Source organism: Triturus cristatus, chromosome 5_2 (assembly GCF_964204655.1).
Source record: "Triturus cristatus chromosome 5_2, aTriCri1.1, whole genome shotgun sequence".
Lineage (NCBI taxonomy): Eukaryota > Metazoa > Chordata > Amphibia > Caudata > Salamandridae > Triturus > Triturus cristatus.
In genome coordinates, this window is record NC_140588.1 from 801,885,931 (window position 1) to 801,901,432 (window position 15,502).

At 47.7% G+C, this 15,502-nt stretch overlaps 1 protein-coding gene across 5 annotated transcripts in view; it reads left to right on the forward strand.

Annotated features, from left to right (window-relative positions):
• ATP11C (ATPase phospholipid transporting 11C (ATP11C blood group)) overlaps positions 1-15,502 on the forward strand; it is an 804,025-nt gene that overhangs the window by 250,291 nt on the left and 538,232 nt on the right. For all 5 annotated transcript variants that reach the window (XM_085607959.1, XM_085607958.1, XM_085607957.1 and 2 more), the window contains exon 2: positions 5,313-5,432. In XM_085607959.1, the coding sequence (XP_085464085.1) occupies positions 5,313-5,432 (120 nt within the window). The remainder of the gene's footprint in view (positions 1-5,312; positions 5,433-15,502) is intronic.

Genomic DNA, 15,502 nt, shown 5'->3' on the forward strand with positions numbered 1-15,502 from the left:
AGATCCAGTTCAACCTGAATAACTGTGTGACTTAAACGTGGCTAATGTTTCGAAATCAGAGTTTTGGGAGTATCTATTCTGCTATAACTTGGCCTTTTTAATTTTCGTGTCCTCCAGTTTTGACCTCAGTTAATTTGCCCTTACATGTCAAAGCCATCCTCTTGAATGTGTCCTCCCCATTTGCAGTAGTCTTCTTTACTGATATAAGAAGAAAGAAGTACATTCAGAAAGCTGTCTGTAAGTACTCAGTGCGAAAACATAAGTTTTCATCACCACAACTGAAAGTTGAAAGCCACTGACAGACCCGCTAACTCACACGGTGCCACCGGGTGTCACACGATTTTGGCTGCCTCCACATGGTCACCCAGTGAGGTGCCGAAATCACATGTTGGCAGGGAAGACGAGCTGGGAACGACTGCAAAGTGTGTATTTCCGGTTCGTGTTTGGAAGCTCTGAGCAGCCTATGTCCATTAAGAGGTGCGAAAACAACTCGGGACATCAATGGCAGCCTCAGCAGCATTTCTTTTTTGGTGGGGGGGGAGGGAGTGGTGGGCTTGGTAGAGGGCCGAATGCCTTTTAGGTAACTCTTGGCATGAGACCCTGCCTCCTCCAAGTCCCCCACCCCATCCCACCCCCACATCCTCTCACTGTGACATTTATTTTCAAGTTCGCAGGTATGCACTGAGAATGGACGAGCAGTCCAAAAAGTAAGGTCCGTGCTTGCAGGCCAACGTGAATACCACCTACCATGCTTAATTTGTACTTTTTTTAAATATCTACTTAGCAAGTGAGCAGTGAACATTCTGATCACTTTTCACATCAGGGCAAAAAAAAATCACAATAATAATTGGAGTTGCTTTGGTGGACATAACAGAAAGGCAATTTAACATAAATTGCATCTTTTGCTCTTCCAACAAGTCATTTTTGTCTTAAAATAGTTCCATAAATCCTTTGTATAAAGACTGTTTACGTAGGTCATCAGGGCTCTTTCCACCTGTGTTAGGCCTTCCATAGAGACATTGCTGTATGGTTCCCTGAAGCTTACAGCTTTTGCACTGCCCTAAAGCGGGGACCAAGACTTCAAAAATGTATTACTTCTAGCTTTTGTACTGTGCTCTCTTTGGAACACATTCATTGCCTATTTCTTATCACGTAGTCCGATGCCTCCACCATTTATAGGTTACCAAGAGACATCACACAGTACTTTTGTATTCAGTTAGGATCCAAAATATTTATTCTCCCGAAAGCTGATGCAGGGTGGAAAGACTAAGCCATCGTGGCATTTTGTGGTCCAAACACAGACTGGTATTAACTCCTACGATAGCTGGATCACCAATAGCGTCTGCTGGGTTCAGCCAACCTTGACCTAAACGCAATAGAAACCCATGCGTTGGAAGCTCTTATTGCGCCAAAGACCATTTCGGTGATGGTTTTTGCCATTTGGTGATCACTTCAGGTTGAAGGTGGAGGGGCACGTCTCTCTAGATTTCACTGGAGGAGGGTCAAAGGACTTGCACCAATGCCAAATCTGAGGCACGAGGGGTTCCGAACCCTATTTCACCCCTTGAAGCATCTTGGCACTTGTCCCAAAAGGAGATAGCTGCAGGACTAAATTTCGGCTGCACAGAGCTCAGGATGGAGCTGCTATCTTGGATCTCGAGTTGCCAAGCCTACTGATAGAAGTGTAATTGAAGCATAGCACAATTAAATCATATTAACTTTACTATATTTTGGTTTGGACATGCTGTCTGGAATAAACAAACTGATTGATCCCCAAATACAAGTGCTAATGGGCCCCATTTGGAACAAGCTCAAATTAAGCATTGGCCCAGGTAGGGAAAACTAGCGATGACCGCCCCACACTAGCTAGGGCAAAGCAACCACCCCATGACCTAACGATCCTGTGGTGAACAGACCATTGGGTCTAACATCTCCACCGGAAGAGTTGGTTGAGGCTTCACCGTGGAGCCCAGCGATTCCCCCAGCTCTAAATGAGGTGGATGAAGTACAGATTTGGCTGAATCATGCTTCGGCATTTTAGGGCTGATGCACGATTCCACCAAACTCTAAATGACCAGGTAGGGCCCTTACATTGTACCAAATTCTGATTTCCTTAGGGACCTGAAATCATACTGCCTGGCAACTGGTGGTTTATGTTAATTAGTTGAGGAATGATTGTATATTTTCTATCCATTCTCTTAATTCTTCCCCTTCCTTTTTAATGTTTTTCTCTGTTATTAGCAAATCTGGTTGTTTAAAGCTTGTGTATGTAAAATGAAATGCTTCTGGTAACTTGACTCAGCACATCTCCGTAATGCAACGGGCAGATAATCCATGTGCTGATTCCTTTCAAATTTGCTCCAAGTACATTTGTCAAGCGATGAATTTGTGTAAAATCCATCCTGCGTATGCATGTTCAAAATAGCCTCCATCATCGGTCCAAACGGAAGGAGGGAGCGCTGTCATCCTCTGGCCTTAAGTGCCTGCCATCAGCATGGAAAGAGACCAGAAGCGTCTTCCTAAAGAGCTCCAAATGCACCTATTTGCTTTTTATTTATAAATCTAATGGAAGGTGTGCACTTTAATATTGATTTATGGCCTTTCTTGCTTCCAGAGCCTGACTTCCAGGAAAATATATATTGCATAAACAAGAAGACAACATCAGAACCATACATCTGCCTTATTAAAGCAAGCAGTTGTTTAAGTGGTTAATAAAAAAACATACCAGTCGGGTAGACCATGGCTTCCAGACAGTGACTGTCTGACTGGTGGTCTGGTGTGGAGCAGATAGTGAGTGCATGGAGATGTTGTGTCGTCCATTAGAAGCACCACTTTGTAACGCGTTACCACCACACTGAATGACACAGGGAGCTCCTATGTGAATGCGATTCTACTGGTTGAGGGAACTTCAGAACTCTGGTGCCAGTGAACAGTCTGTTTGGGAGAACAGAGTATAATAATGCTCACGCAAACGAAGGCTGATTTATGAAGCGCTCTTTTGCTCCTCAAGTTTTCGGTTAAAAAGCTTTCAGCTAGAAAAAACGTCTATGTTTTTTGCCTTTAGCCTTTTAACCCGGGGTCCAATACGTGGGCTCAAAACAATAGCAGACAGGCCTTCATTTTAAATGGCCTCATGATTCTGGTTTCCAGTCCCATCGGCATTACAACATCTTCAGGTAGACTTCAACCTCTTTACTTTCAACTGGGGATTTCAGTTGATAAAAGAAAGTCTGGGGAAATTTGAGCACATCTAAGGATAGCTGTGTCTGAACTGGGGTGGTGAAGTGAGCTAAAGAACGATGATGGATTGAACCCAGATCTGTGACTGGGGGTGAGTGTCTCAAAAGTTTCAGCAGTCCGTCCAGCATCTCCTTGTGTGTGCTTTGTTTACCCTAAGTTGGCAGGGTATGCTTAGACGTAGGTCCCTCTCTCACTTTGCCCCTGGATTCAAGCTTGCCTGGCTGATGAGGGATGTTACCCCGAAACCGGTCCCTGGATGCTTGTTTCCGGTCCAGGGAAGGGATGGCTTGGCAGTTTGGGCTGGACTGTTGCCATGAGGCAAGACTGATTTGCATATGGCTGTGTCTGAACTGGGGTGGCGAAGTGAGCTAAAGAACGATGATAGATTGAACCCAGGTATGTGACTGGGGGGAGGAAAGTGTTTGAAAAGTTTCACCGCTCCGTCCATCATCTCCTTGTGTTTGCACTTCTAAGGATAGTCAGACTAGTAAATTATCAACTTATCCTGGTAATTCCTCCTTTCTTAGAGGACCATCCGGTCACCCTGATATCTCCGCCTTGTTGAGATACAAGTGCCCCTGATAGTGGGAATCATAAAGAATGTTTTAATTTTTAAATAATATATTGTTAAATATATACTATATTGTATAAACTAAATACGGAAATGTGTACATGATCTCTAGGATACGAAAATGTATAGGCCAAATACCATTACACTGTGGAAATGTGTTTATAGTTTTCTTTCCTCTTGTTGACCAGAATAAACAATATAAAAAAAAAAATGTTTATTAGTTTTATTAAATGACAAAACAACACTAAAGAAAAAACACAAAAAGCAAGGCTGTTAGTATTAGTATGAGCAAGAGTGCATTATCAATCCATGCTCTAAGGCTGGGACCAGTGAGTGATTCTCTGCATTAAAAGTCCAAAAAAATATAATTCCCACATGAAGCCTTCAGCTAACATAGAATCCTAAAATTCATTCCAAGTAGTAATTTTTCTTCCAAGGCCCCTGCATTTTTAAAAAATTTCTGGGGGCACCTACTTCTTTCCTGTATCACTGTCTTAGCTGAAATAATCCAGTGGTCTCCCTACACATGTCCCAATGTCTGGTGTTGTGTCACTCTCACATTCATTGGCAGTATCATGCTTTGCACTCATGAGCACCGATGCTCACGAAGTAAGGCCATGCTAGGGTTAATCTAGAGCCCCCAACTCCCCCACTATGGCCCTCTCGGGTGTCGAATCAGTAATCATACTGAAGTGTAATTTGATGAGATCTTTTCAGTCAACAGTGACTACTAAGTACATAAGTCTCTAAGCCGACCCACTCCGGCACGCCACAAGTGTGTTTCCTTCATTGCTACCACCTTTATTGGGCTTTCAAAACTTTCATAACTGAGGATGATGCCCAGCAAGATATTTCAAAGGTCTCTTGTAAGGGGGCTCCTCTTTATGTCCGTAATACTGAAGGAGGTGAAGGTCTGACAGGTCGCAGAAAAGGCGGAAGTAGGAAGTTGTCATTCTTATTCCAGATCATTGTGCCTGCAATCTGTCGTCCTGGACATTTCCCCCAAATCACTTGGAATGGGGCGGACTGTGCCAGTAGTGCACGTAATTCCCCATTCTGTGGTGCGCAAACAATGCACAAGTGATGACTGCTTACTCGATTTGCCCCCTTTAACCATGTTTTGGATGCAAACAGATTTACTCAAAATGGGAGTTAGTGTTGAATGACCGTTGTCACCAAACACATCTTGAAGGCAGTTTCTGTTCTTAGTAAAAGGACTGCAGTGAAGAGGGAGACCTGGCCACGTGAGAGAGTTTGCTCTAAGCCCAATGGTTGCATTTAAAGTGATGTAAAGGGCGGTGGGGACCTTGGTTTCCTACAGCCTCCGACTGCATCTAACTCCCTTAGAAGGTGGATATAAATGGCTCCCGAGGCTGCAGGAAACCGTTGGAATGCAAGGTCATCTCCTTTTAACCAAGGAGTTATCAATTGCTGGCGACAGGCAATTATATCAACAAAAAGCCTCCAATTTAAATTGTTTACTCTCTTTATTTTTCAACAGTGTCCGGGCGAAGAAAATCGAGTTGGCACCCGCACGGTGTATGTTGGACACCGGCCAGGCTCTGAAACAGATGCTTACGTCCCCCAGAAGTTCTGCGACAATAGAATCGTCTCATCCAAGGTAGGTCTGTTCCACAGCAGCTGTGTTGAGCCATCTGCTTGTTATAGTTTTGCGTAAATCCGTATAACAGCTCCTCTTGGTAACAACAGGTCAACTACAGAGCCAAACACATCTATCATCAGACTTTATCAGCACATTTGGGAAGATCTGTCATTTTGGCAGAGAGGGACGCAGCACAGACCACTTACAACTTGATTTTGTGTGAGAAAGGCAAGCCTGCCTCATTGAAACTGGTACACATCACAAAACCTTCCCTGGGCCTTCCACCGTACACAACTAAAACCTCACTATACAAAACATGAACCCCATATACCTAATCCCGCAACTATCTACTATCTATTGTACTGCAGTTGTACAGTTTGTAACCTTTACTTTCCCCTACACCCTATGACTGTCTCTAGTGATATCTAACCACTTAACTTCTTTAACTTCCTGCCAAGTCCAGGTGAGAGGTTATTCCCCCCTCCCTTTCAGCGTTGTTTGTTAGCTGTAAGGCCAAAAAAGTTCATGCAAACGCATGCAAAACTTTCAAGGCCACCGCTAAACACCTGTCAAGTGACAAACAACTATTTTTGCAAAGCATCCCCCTTTCATGCACCTGTCCCAATCAGAGTGCCTAAGCAAAAGCTTTTCCAAAATTCATGGTGGTGGGGGCGACCTCCCTTTGGTCTACGGCCCCCAAACCCACATTGGGAGAGAGGGGTGCAGCATAGACCACTGACCACTTGATTTTGTGTTAAAAATACAACTTTATTGAAACAGGTGCACATCACAAAATGTTTCCCTGGGCCTTCCGCCTTACAAAACTAAACCTCACTATAAAAATCATCAACTATCAATTTTCCCTCCCACCACCCTTAATGTCCCCCAAATACCTAACCCGCAACTATCTGCTACCTATTGTACTGCAGTTCTTCAGTTTGTAACCTTTCCCTACAGCCTATGACTGTCTCTATAACATCAAACTCTTAACTTCCTATACGTAACATTTAACTTCTTGCCTAGTCCAGGTCAGCATGGTTTTCTAATGGCAAGGCCAATAAAGCGTATGTGAACTCATGCAAAACTTCCCAAGACAACACCTCCCAGAAAAAGGCCTGTTTGCTGACATGTTCTACCCCCCCTGCACCTCACTGTCTCTCAGGACACAATTACCATCTAATATTCAGCATCCTCTCCAGCATTAATTCCAGCAAGTATAAATTCATACCAAACCTGGAGAGATGCACCCCAGTAGAACTCAACATTGTCATATTTAATGTTTTTTCATATTTATTGTCCGCATGCTCAATTCGCCCAAAGCCCTCACCTCTGCAAACAACCCGTCTCCCTGTTAACTTTCCTGCCAGCCCTGACAATCGCTGCCAGTTTGTTGGCCACTTTCTAGTTTCGTCTGGGAATAAACTCCATCCCTATCACGAAGCATCCTGCCCTCTGTCTCCTAATTTCCAATTAATCCTGCTTCGTTGCACGCAACAGCGCCACTCCCACTAGATAATTTTCCATAAAGAGAATAACTAACACGTATGGTCATCTCCTGCCTGCCAACATGCAGTTTAAGTCTCCCAATAACACTTTCCACCCCATACCCCTTTTATCCCACCATTTAACCGGGAACAGATGACGGTCAAAGCCCAGGTTCCCTCCTTGTCCCCTCTGCGCTGCTTGCTTTTTTGCCCATTTTATGAATGAATGTCCTACTACCTAAATGTATATGTCCTCTGCTGCTGGGGGAATGGAACGGAACCTGCAAGAGATAGCCATCAGAATTTTAAAATCTCAAAGATCCAACCCTTCCAACCGCACAAATCTCTGAAATCAGTCTGAAGACCATCTCAGCGGCATAATATCCTCACAAGTTCATCCCCTCTTTCAGGCCTCAGTTGCTGCCTCCATGCGGAAGGAATGGGCCCCATATGCTGCCTCCAGAACCCCCAAACTCCTTAAAGCCTTGCGTGGAACCAACAGCAGCTGGAATGCTGTAACCAATGCACCCCCCACCTGCTTGAAAACCTCCCCTCCTGCAGCTCCTGATGCCGCTCGGCACTTGTCACCCTAAAATACTGGGCAGTTAGAAGGTACCGGGTAAATTTGCAGAGCCACGCTCCTGCCCTTCGACGACTGGGATATCTTAGAGTTATGTTGCCATATTTTCAGCCTGTCCTCCTGTCAAGCAACATCCTTCCAGCACAACCCCTTCCATCTCCTTCCACCTAACAGGCTGACACCCAAAAGGCACCAAAAAACATCCAGGACACAAGCGTGGCGAACTACCATGCCTCCTTGTCTCCGCCGCATACTGTCGGAAACACATGTATAACCTTGCTAAATAACTGCCATGACAAGGGCTGCCTCTTCTGTTCATCGCAACCCTGCTCTCTTGCCCAACCTTCGAGCATTCTCTTTCTTAGTTCCCTTGCTGATGACGCATAACCACATGCCAATTCCCCCTGAAGGCAATTTCCGGCAGCTCCCAGCTATGGCCAACTGGGAGAACCCCCGTTCAGACATAGTCAGTATAAATTGCACCATTCTGTTGTCCCTCTCCACCCCATTGGTCTGTGCCCCAGTTTCTGGAAATTCTGACCATACCTGTCCATATTCTCTACCACTGGACTCAGCCAACAACCCTACCACGAGTTGTAACATCCTTTGTTTCCTAGTTCCTCCGGCATGAGCGTCTTGTGTCTGACTCCTCCGTGGCTAGTCCATGGAATCTCTCCCACTGTGAACGAGACAAAGCATCTGCATTGTAATTGTTCACTCCCGGCACGTGTTGTGCTTTAACCCCTTCAGCGCTGCGCGGATTTCCGCGCAGTGCTGAAGGTTCTGAGCGCGGGTGGGGCCATGACGGAACGGTTCCGTCATAAGCACAGCCCAACCGACGTGCATGACGGAACCGTTCCGTCATAAGCGTCGAAGGGGTTAAACAAAATGTCATGTCTCAGACATCCAAACACAAATACTCACAACTTCAACACCTCCACAGCCCTTGCTGTCTGTTCCTGATCTGGGCCACAGCTATGTTATCCACCCTGAGCAACACTCTTTGCTTTGATGTGCCAATTATGCACCCCACAATGTGATCACTACCACCAGTGAGAAAAATTCCAAGAGCACAGTGATCCTGCCGCTGACTTCCAGTCCGCCAGCCACTCTTCCGTGCACATCCACCCTTGCCAATACAGGCTTAAACCCATACCCCCTGTTGCATCCCAAAAGATCTGTACATCCCACTCAGTGTCTACTGGGCTGCACAGTAGAATACCGTTGAACAAATTTAAAAAGAAACCTCACATGGGGAGATCTTTTTTAACCCCCGCCAACAAGCAAAAATGATGATGTGGCAATGACATACCCTACATATCCAGGCCCAACCTTCTGCTAAAAGTCCTTCCTGCTTGTACCACTCTGCACATAATATACAGATGCCCCAGATGCACCTACACCTCCTTAACCCTCACTTTCTCCTTCCCCAACATATTAAGCAACAGGCCCTGCATTTTCTTTTATTGTCGTGCAGCAATCGTACTTGCAACCCCTGCAATTCTCAGAAACAATAACCCCGTACTGAGACCTACCATCTTTTCTGGTGCCAAAAGGACTCCTTAGTCAACCCTGATCTCTTGAAAACTTAGCAGCAGTTGCTGGCTGCTCGCCGAGGTGAGTTGACTAACAAAGAAAAATTTGCCAAAGTAGTGTGTCAATAACTCATGTCCCATGTGCTAAGTACAAAGCCACTGAAGGAAAGAACTGAAACATTCAAATAGTGCACATGATATGGAGCATACCATTGACAAAGCCTTGTCAACGCACCACTGCCCACTTTAAATTGCATTCCTAGCAATTGAAAGTCATCTGGGTGAACCGGTAGCAGCTGGAAAGCTGACTTAACATTGCACTTTGCCATTTCTGCCCCACTGCCTACTCTCTCTACCCTGGACATCGGTGCATCCACCAACAAGTAAGACATGGATGACAATTCCTCTGAGAAGAAGTCGTTTACCGACCACCCCCCTTCTGGCCAAGAAAAATGCTATATTAGCCAAAATAATCCTTTCTCTTTTATAGGCAGGACCCCATTTGGTGACACAATTAAATTTACTATTGGCCAGTTGCAACCTGGTTGTGTTCCTTGGCTGACCTCCGGTTATATGCCCATCTCTGCTCCTGTGTACCCTCATGCCCCAGTCGGAAACCCAAGCAGGAACCATCCCTCAGTATCTCTGCATCCTCTTCTGTATCTTAAGATTGCAGCCAAAATTCAAGTCTGTCCAGTTTGACTGGCATACAAGCCTTTTGCCCCAGATCCCTGTGGCTCCTGACCCACTCTGTTGCCGAATAATTGCTGTGACTGGTGTGGACTGGGGTCCTCTGGATATTGCTACCGCTGCCGCTGCCCTATTGTCTGCCTTTGGTGTCCCCCATGGGTTGAAAGCAGTGTATGAGCACATGCCTCCCTGAACATTTTTGAGCATTTGTGCCGAAATTTGCAATACTCCTGTATGCACCGCCCTTTGTTATATTCCCAACACGCTTCTCAATTTCTGCCCTGTCCAATGCCATTCTGGCTCTGAACTCATAATATTGTGCCCAGGCTTAACCCCCATATGTGATCTGGGCCTTACTAACGATGTCCATATATTTGAACAGTGTTCTACAATGTTCTGGAAAATTCTTGCAATAGACACTGGAGTATATGAGAAACACTGCGGTCCAATTCTCTATTGTCAGGAGCAACCGAACGCTCATACTCTTCCACTTTGGACCCCTCCTTAGAGCGCAGATCTCTGTGCATCAACTTGAACATCTACACATACTCCCCATCCTGAATTTTTTCCTTCGTGGCCAGCTTCAAGCGCGCCCCAATGGCTTTGCCATTCACATGAAAGGCAAGTTTTACATTTTTAATTCTTTGCTCTCCGGCCCATTCGCTTTCTCCTCATTACCTCCAATTTTTGTCCCTGTATTGTCCACTCATCTCCTTTTCCATTGCCTACACTTACATCCTTGGTCTTACCCTGTGCCTCCTTGTGTTCACTTTCCTTTCCTCTGTAGCAACTCCTACGTCTGTGATGTATCTGCCTTTCTTCAGCTGTGCACCCTCACCACCCTCGACCCTCAACGCATCCACACCCACGGATACCGTCACAGGACCAGAGCCCGCTTCACCGTTGCTCTTACCTGGTGTCAAGGTTGTTGCCCATTCTGAAGCTTGCCGCCTCGTCAGTTAACTCCATTTCTTCTCCATCACGGCCTGTTGCAAATCACCTGCTGCGTGTAACACATCAGAGATAGAGACATTAACATGCCCCCCACCTGTTTTGCACCTTTATTCCACCACAGCTCCTCCATCTCCTCGTCCGGCATCTCGCCTTCCTCCCAGCTATCCTCATCATAGTACAACTGAGTGGAGAAGTGTGGCTCACTAGTGGAGAAGTGTGGCTCACTGGTTAGAGGAGGCATACCCTGAAGCAGAGGTCAGACCCGGGACCAGGGTTCAATTCCCGACGCGGCAGGGTCTGAGCCCAAGTGTCCACGGACTCGATAATTCTCACTTCGGTGCCTACTCGAATCATGGGTTCACACTCTGCAACTCTGGGCAATAGCTTGCTTAATCTCCACTGCGGCCCCCCTGCGGCAGGATGCCTGGCTTTCACCTTGGGGATGCCCAGTACGGGTTATCTCACAGGGAAAAAGCCAGGACGGGTTCCCAATGCAAGCGCCGAGATGCCCAAGGGTAAGTCGAGCGCTATATAAGAACTCACATACATACATACATACATACATACATCATCTCCCGCAGTTTCCTCTACCTTTGCCCAATTAGGGCCAGCAGCTACCCTTCGCTGTGTTACCTCTGCCTTCCTCTGAGCAGGGGCCTAATGGTCAATGTCAAGGGGAGTCGTGACAACCCCTTCATATTGCTCCGGCCATGCCGCCCGTCCAATCTGTTGATTGCTGAGGCTGCCCTGAAAATTCCTGCCAGTAATGTCGATGAGGCCTCGCCGGACCTTCTTCTGCTGGTTGCTGCCTGGCCCCATTACATCTTCCGGCAGACTTTGCCAGGTCCAGCCATGACTTCCCCTCGGGACGTACGAGTTGCACCGGACTCTCCTGAGTCTGCCAACATGCTGCTCCTTTCTACCTGTAATGAAGAAGACAGGACTGGTATACTGGCGCACTATGCTCTAGTAGCCCGGCGTGAATCTATGTCTGGGACCCACAACCATATGCCCTGCTCTTTGCCTGCACTTCTCTGTTCGCTCCCCCCCCTTGCGGACCACCTGCTACTTTCTCTCTTAGACATCTGCCTCCTCTGCTTCCTCCTCAACTCTCCTCCCCCTTGCCCGCCCCTCAACTTGCCTCCCCCTTGCCCGCTCCTCAACTCTCCTCCCCCTTGCTCATACCCCTCCTCATTTGGGGCTTAGCAAAGCTTCCTGATTCCTGTTCCCCGCTCTTCCCGCACCAACCCATCTTCTTTGTTGCTTTATTCTAAGACCACAGCCGCCAGACCTCTGCAGGACACCCCAACCTGCCCATTGGTGGCTCAGTGCCCCTCGCCTCTGTCCCTGGATAAGGTGTGTGGGCCTGACGAGCCTCCTCGGACCACCACCTCCTTCCAAGGCCCCTCTGTTGCCCACTGCCCGCGCAGACCCTGCTGGACCCTGTCTAACCAGCTGTGCTCCTTCATCAAATATGCCTTCCACTGTGCCAGCCCTCCCCTTCCTCAAACTAGCCCTCCAGCTCCTTGCCATCCTAAATCTCTACCCCCAGTACACCATTCTCACTATGTCCCAAAACCGAAGAGCCTGCTGCCATATCTGCTACTCCCTCCACTCCCCTTCACTCTTCCTGATGTGCGCGTGACTCCTTAGCGGCGTGGGCTCCAAATGGCCGCACGTATTACCGCTGGCTTCTCCCCGCAGTGCCGTACACGCACTGAACACGCAGAGGGGTTGCACCTTTTGACACATTTATGCCCCAGTGGCCGCAGTCGCAACAGTATTTCTGAGCCCTCCTTCCCACCTTCCCTGCTCCTCCCAGTGTTCACGAGCTTTGCTCGCACTTCCCCAGCTTCAATGCTGTCCATATCTGTGCTCAAGGCCTTCCTGGCCGCATCCGCCTATGCTCTCATGGCCCCGTCCCTCCCTCCTGCACCTCTTGAGGCCACTCTGCATGTTTTTGAGCATCTCTTCACTCACCTGATCTTTCTCACCTGCCACTCCCCTTACCTTGTGTGTGACGACAAAGCCCATACAGAGTCTGCCAGGTGCTCGGACACCCTCTGCCTGCCTCATCCTCTGTGCCAGCCACCACGAGGTCGAGGTGACCAGCCTCCCTCAATAGGTGTAACGCTTAGGACACCTTGCCTTAATATGTACTACTAATGCCAAAAATGCCCTAACTAATCTCCCTCCCACTAGGTCACCTGCTACCATTTCCTTGTGCCACCTCCCCTGGCGACAGCCCTCTTGCCCAGCTTGCCCGCAGTCCTCTACCCTGTGCAGCCTGTCTACCTGCTGCCTTTTGTTTGTGCCCCACTGCTCATTTTTTGCTCTGTTTTGCCTTTCTGCTCATTCTTTTGCCCTCTATTTTTACATTTCTGCTGTCTGTTGTGCCTTTCCTGCTCGTTTTTCTTACCTCTATTTGGCCTTTTCTGCTCGTTTTTCTGCCCTCTGTTTTGCCCTTTCTGCTTGTTTTTCTGCCCTCTGTTTTGCCTTTTCTGTTTGTTTTTCTGCCGTCTGTTTTGCCTTTTCTACCCGTTCGTTTTTCTGCCATCTGTTTCACCTTTTTCTGCTCGTCTCTTCCCGCCGTTTCTTCCCGACCTGGATTTTGGACAGAGACCTCGCATTCCAGGGCTCAAATATCCCCAGGGAAGGCAGTGCCGCGCTTAACAAATGATGATTGATTTATTGAGTGACAGTAAATGAAATGAAATGAAATGAAAAAGGATTTCTAAAGCGCATGGCTGCCCTTGAGCGTCCCAGCGCTAAACAATACACAAAGCCACTACTCCAGGACACCAAGAGGAACCTACAGAGGGAAAAGGTAAGTCTTCAATCCTTTACGGAATTTTGCCAAATTTGGTTCTTTACGCCCGGCCAGCGGTAAAGCATTCCATAATTGACCCGCATTAATGGAAAACCGGCGGCCACCCGTTTTCACCTTTTTTGCCCTGGGTATCACTACCAAGTTCCCATCATCAGAGCGAAGGGCTCGCGCAGGTTTATAGGAGCGGACCAAATCTCTTAGAATGGGGGGACCCGATCCTTGCAAAGCTTTAAACACTATACAGAGGGATTTGAATTTAATGCGCGCTCGAATTGGTAGCCAATGCAAGGCCTTCAAGGCAGGCCGAGCCGAAGATCTTTTGGCAGTACCAGTGAGCATACGCGCAGCTGCATTCTGCGCTCTTTGGAGCACATTCAATGTGGATTCAGGTGCCGCAAGAAAAAGGGCATTACTGTAGTCAAGCCTCGAGAGCACCAATCCCTGCACCAATAGTTTCCTGGAATTATCAGGGAGAAGCGACAAGATTTTCCGTGCTGAACGGAGCAGTCCGTAGCACGTCCCCGCCACTCGTTTGGCTTGAGTAGTCATAGACCGCTCAGGTTCCAGCCATACCCCGAGACTTTTTATGGCCTCCTTAGGGGCTGGGGGGACACCCAAACTGGCCGGCCACATACATTTGGGCAGTGACGTGCACAGATTGCCAAGGAGCATCAGCTCCGTTTTGGTCCCATTCAATTTTAGCCGGGAATCCGACATCCATGCCATGATGTTGGTAAGGCATGCGGCAAACTTCACCCCCTGGCTTTCAGACAGGGACAGAGAGACAATCAATTGAGTGTCGTCCGCGTAGGTTGCGATTTTCACCCCAAAGGGTGCAACCACCTCCTCCAGTGGGGCCATATAGACGTTAAAGAGCTTAGGGCTCAGTGAAGAGCCCTGCGGGACTCCACACTGAAGGAGAGTAGGCAAAGATCTAAAATTGCCATCGCAAACCTGATAGGAACGACCACTCAAATATGACTTAAACCATTGAAGGGCCGACCCTCCAACTCCAATCTCCCCCAGACGGTGGATCAGAATATTATGGTCCACCGTGTCGAATGCAGCGCTTAGATCCAGGAGGACCATCGCCGCAGATCCTCCCGAATCTAAGATGCATCTGCCTTCCTCGACCATCGATATCAAAGCCGAGTCGGTTCCCTGGCCTGGACGGAAGCCAGTCTGCGTCCGACCTAGCAAGTTATTAGCTTCCAGGAAGCATGAGAGCTGGCGATTGACATACTTCTCAGCGATCTTATTCAGGCCAGGCAGAAGCGAGATGGGACGGTAATTTGCCAGATCAGTAGGGTCAAGGTCAGGCTTTTTCAAGAGTGCCTTGACAGTGGCCTGCTTCCAGCTAGGTGGAACTATGCCATGGGTGAAAGAGGCATTCAGAAGGTCAGTTGCAGGATCGGCAATGAGATCCACAAATTGTTTGAGGATCCAGATGGGCATGGGGTCCGACGGGGAACCACTCTTCAGAGCTGAGAGCTCCTCACAGAAATCCTCCCTTGAAATGGGAGAGATTATATCTAGCCCCTTCTCAACTGAGACCACCTCAGGGGCTGCTATGCCCATCTTTCCCGAACTAGGGGGAAGGCTGGCTAAGATGTTCCGTATTTTGGTGTAAAAAAACTGAGCCAGCTGATTGCATTTGTTAGAATTCACCACCTGAGTGGACGGGGGAGTGGGGACCGTGAGAAGTTCTTTAAGAATCTTATAGGTTTCCCTTGAAGAATTGCCTGCCTTGCTTATTCTATCCTCAAAATGGACGGCCTTAGTTGATTTACGGGCCGCCTTGTAGGATCTTATGGCTTCACGATAATTGTCTTTGCTATTAGCGGCCCAGTTCTTCCGCCATTCCCGTTCAAGCCTTTTGCAATTCTTTCTCATCCTCCCCAGCTCTGGGGTATACCAAGACGACTTGTGGCTGTTACTTTTATTTGTGATCTTTTTGAAAGGCAAAACAGCATCTAAAGCTTGGCAAAGCCAGTCATGGAAAGCAATGTCAGCTT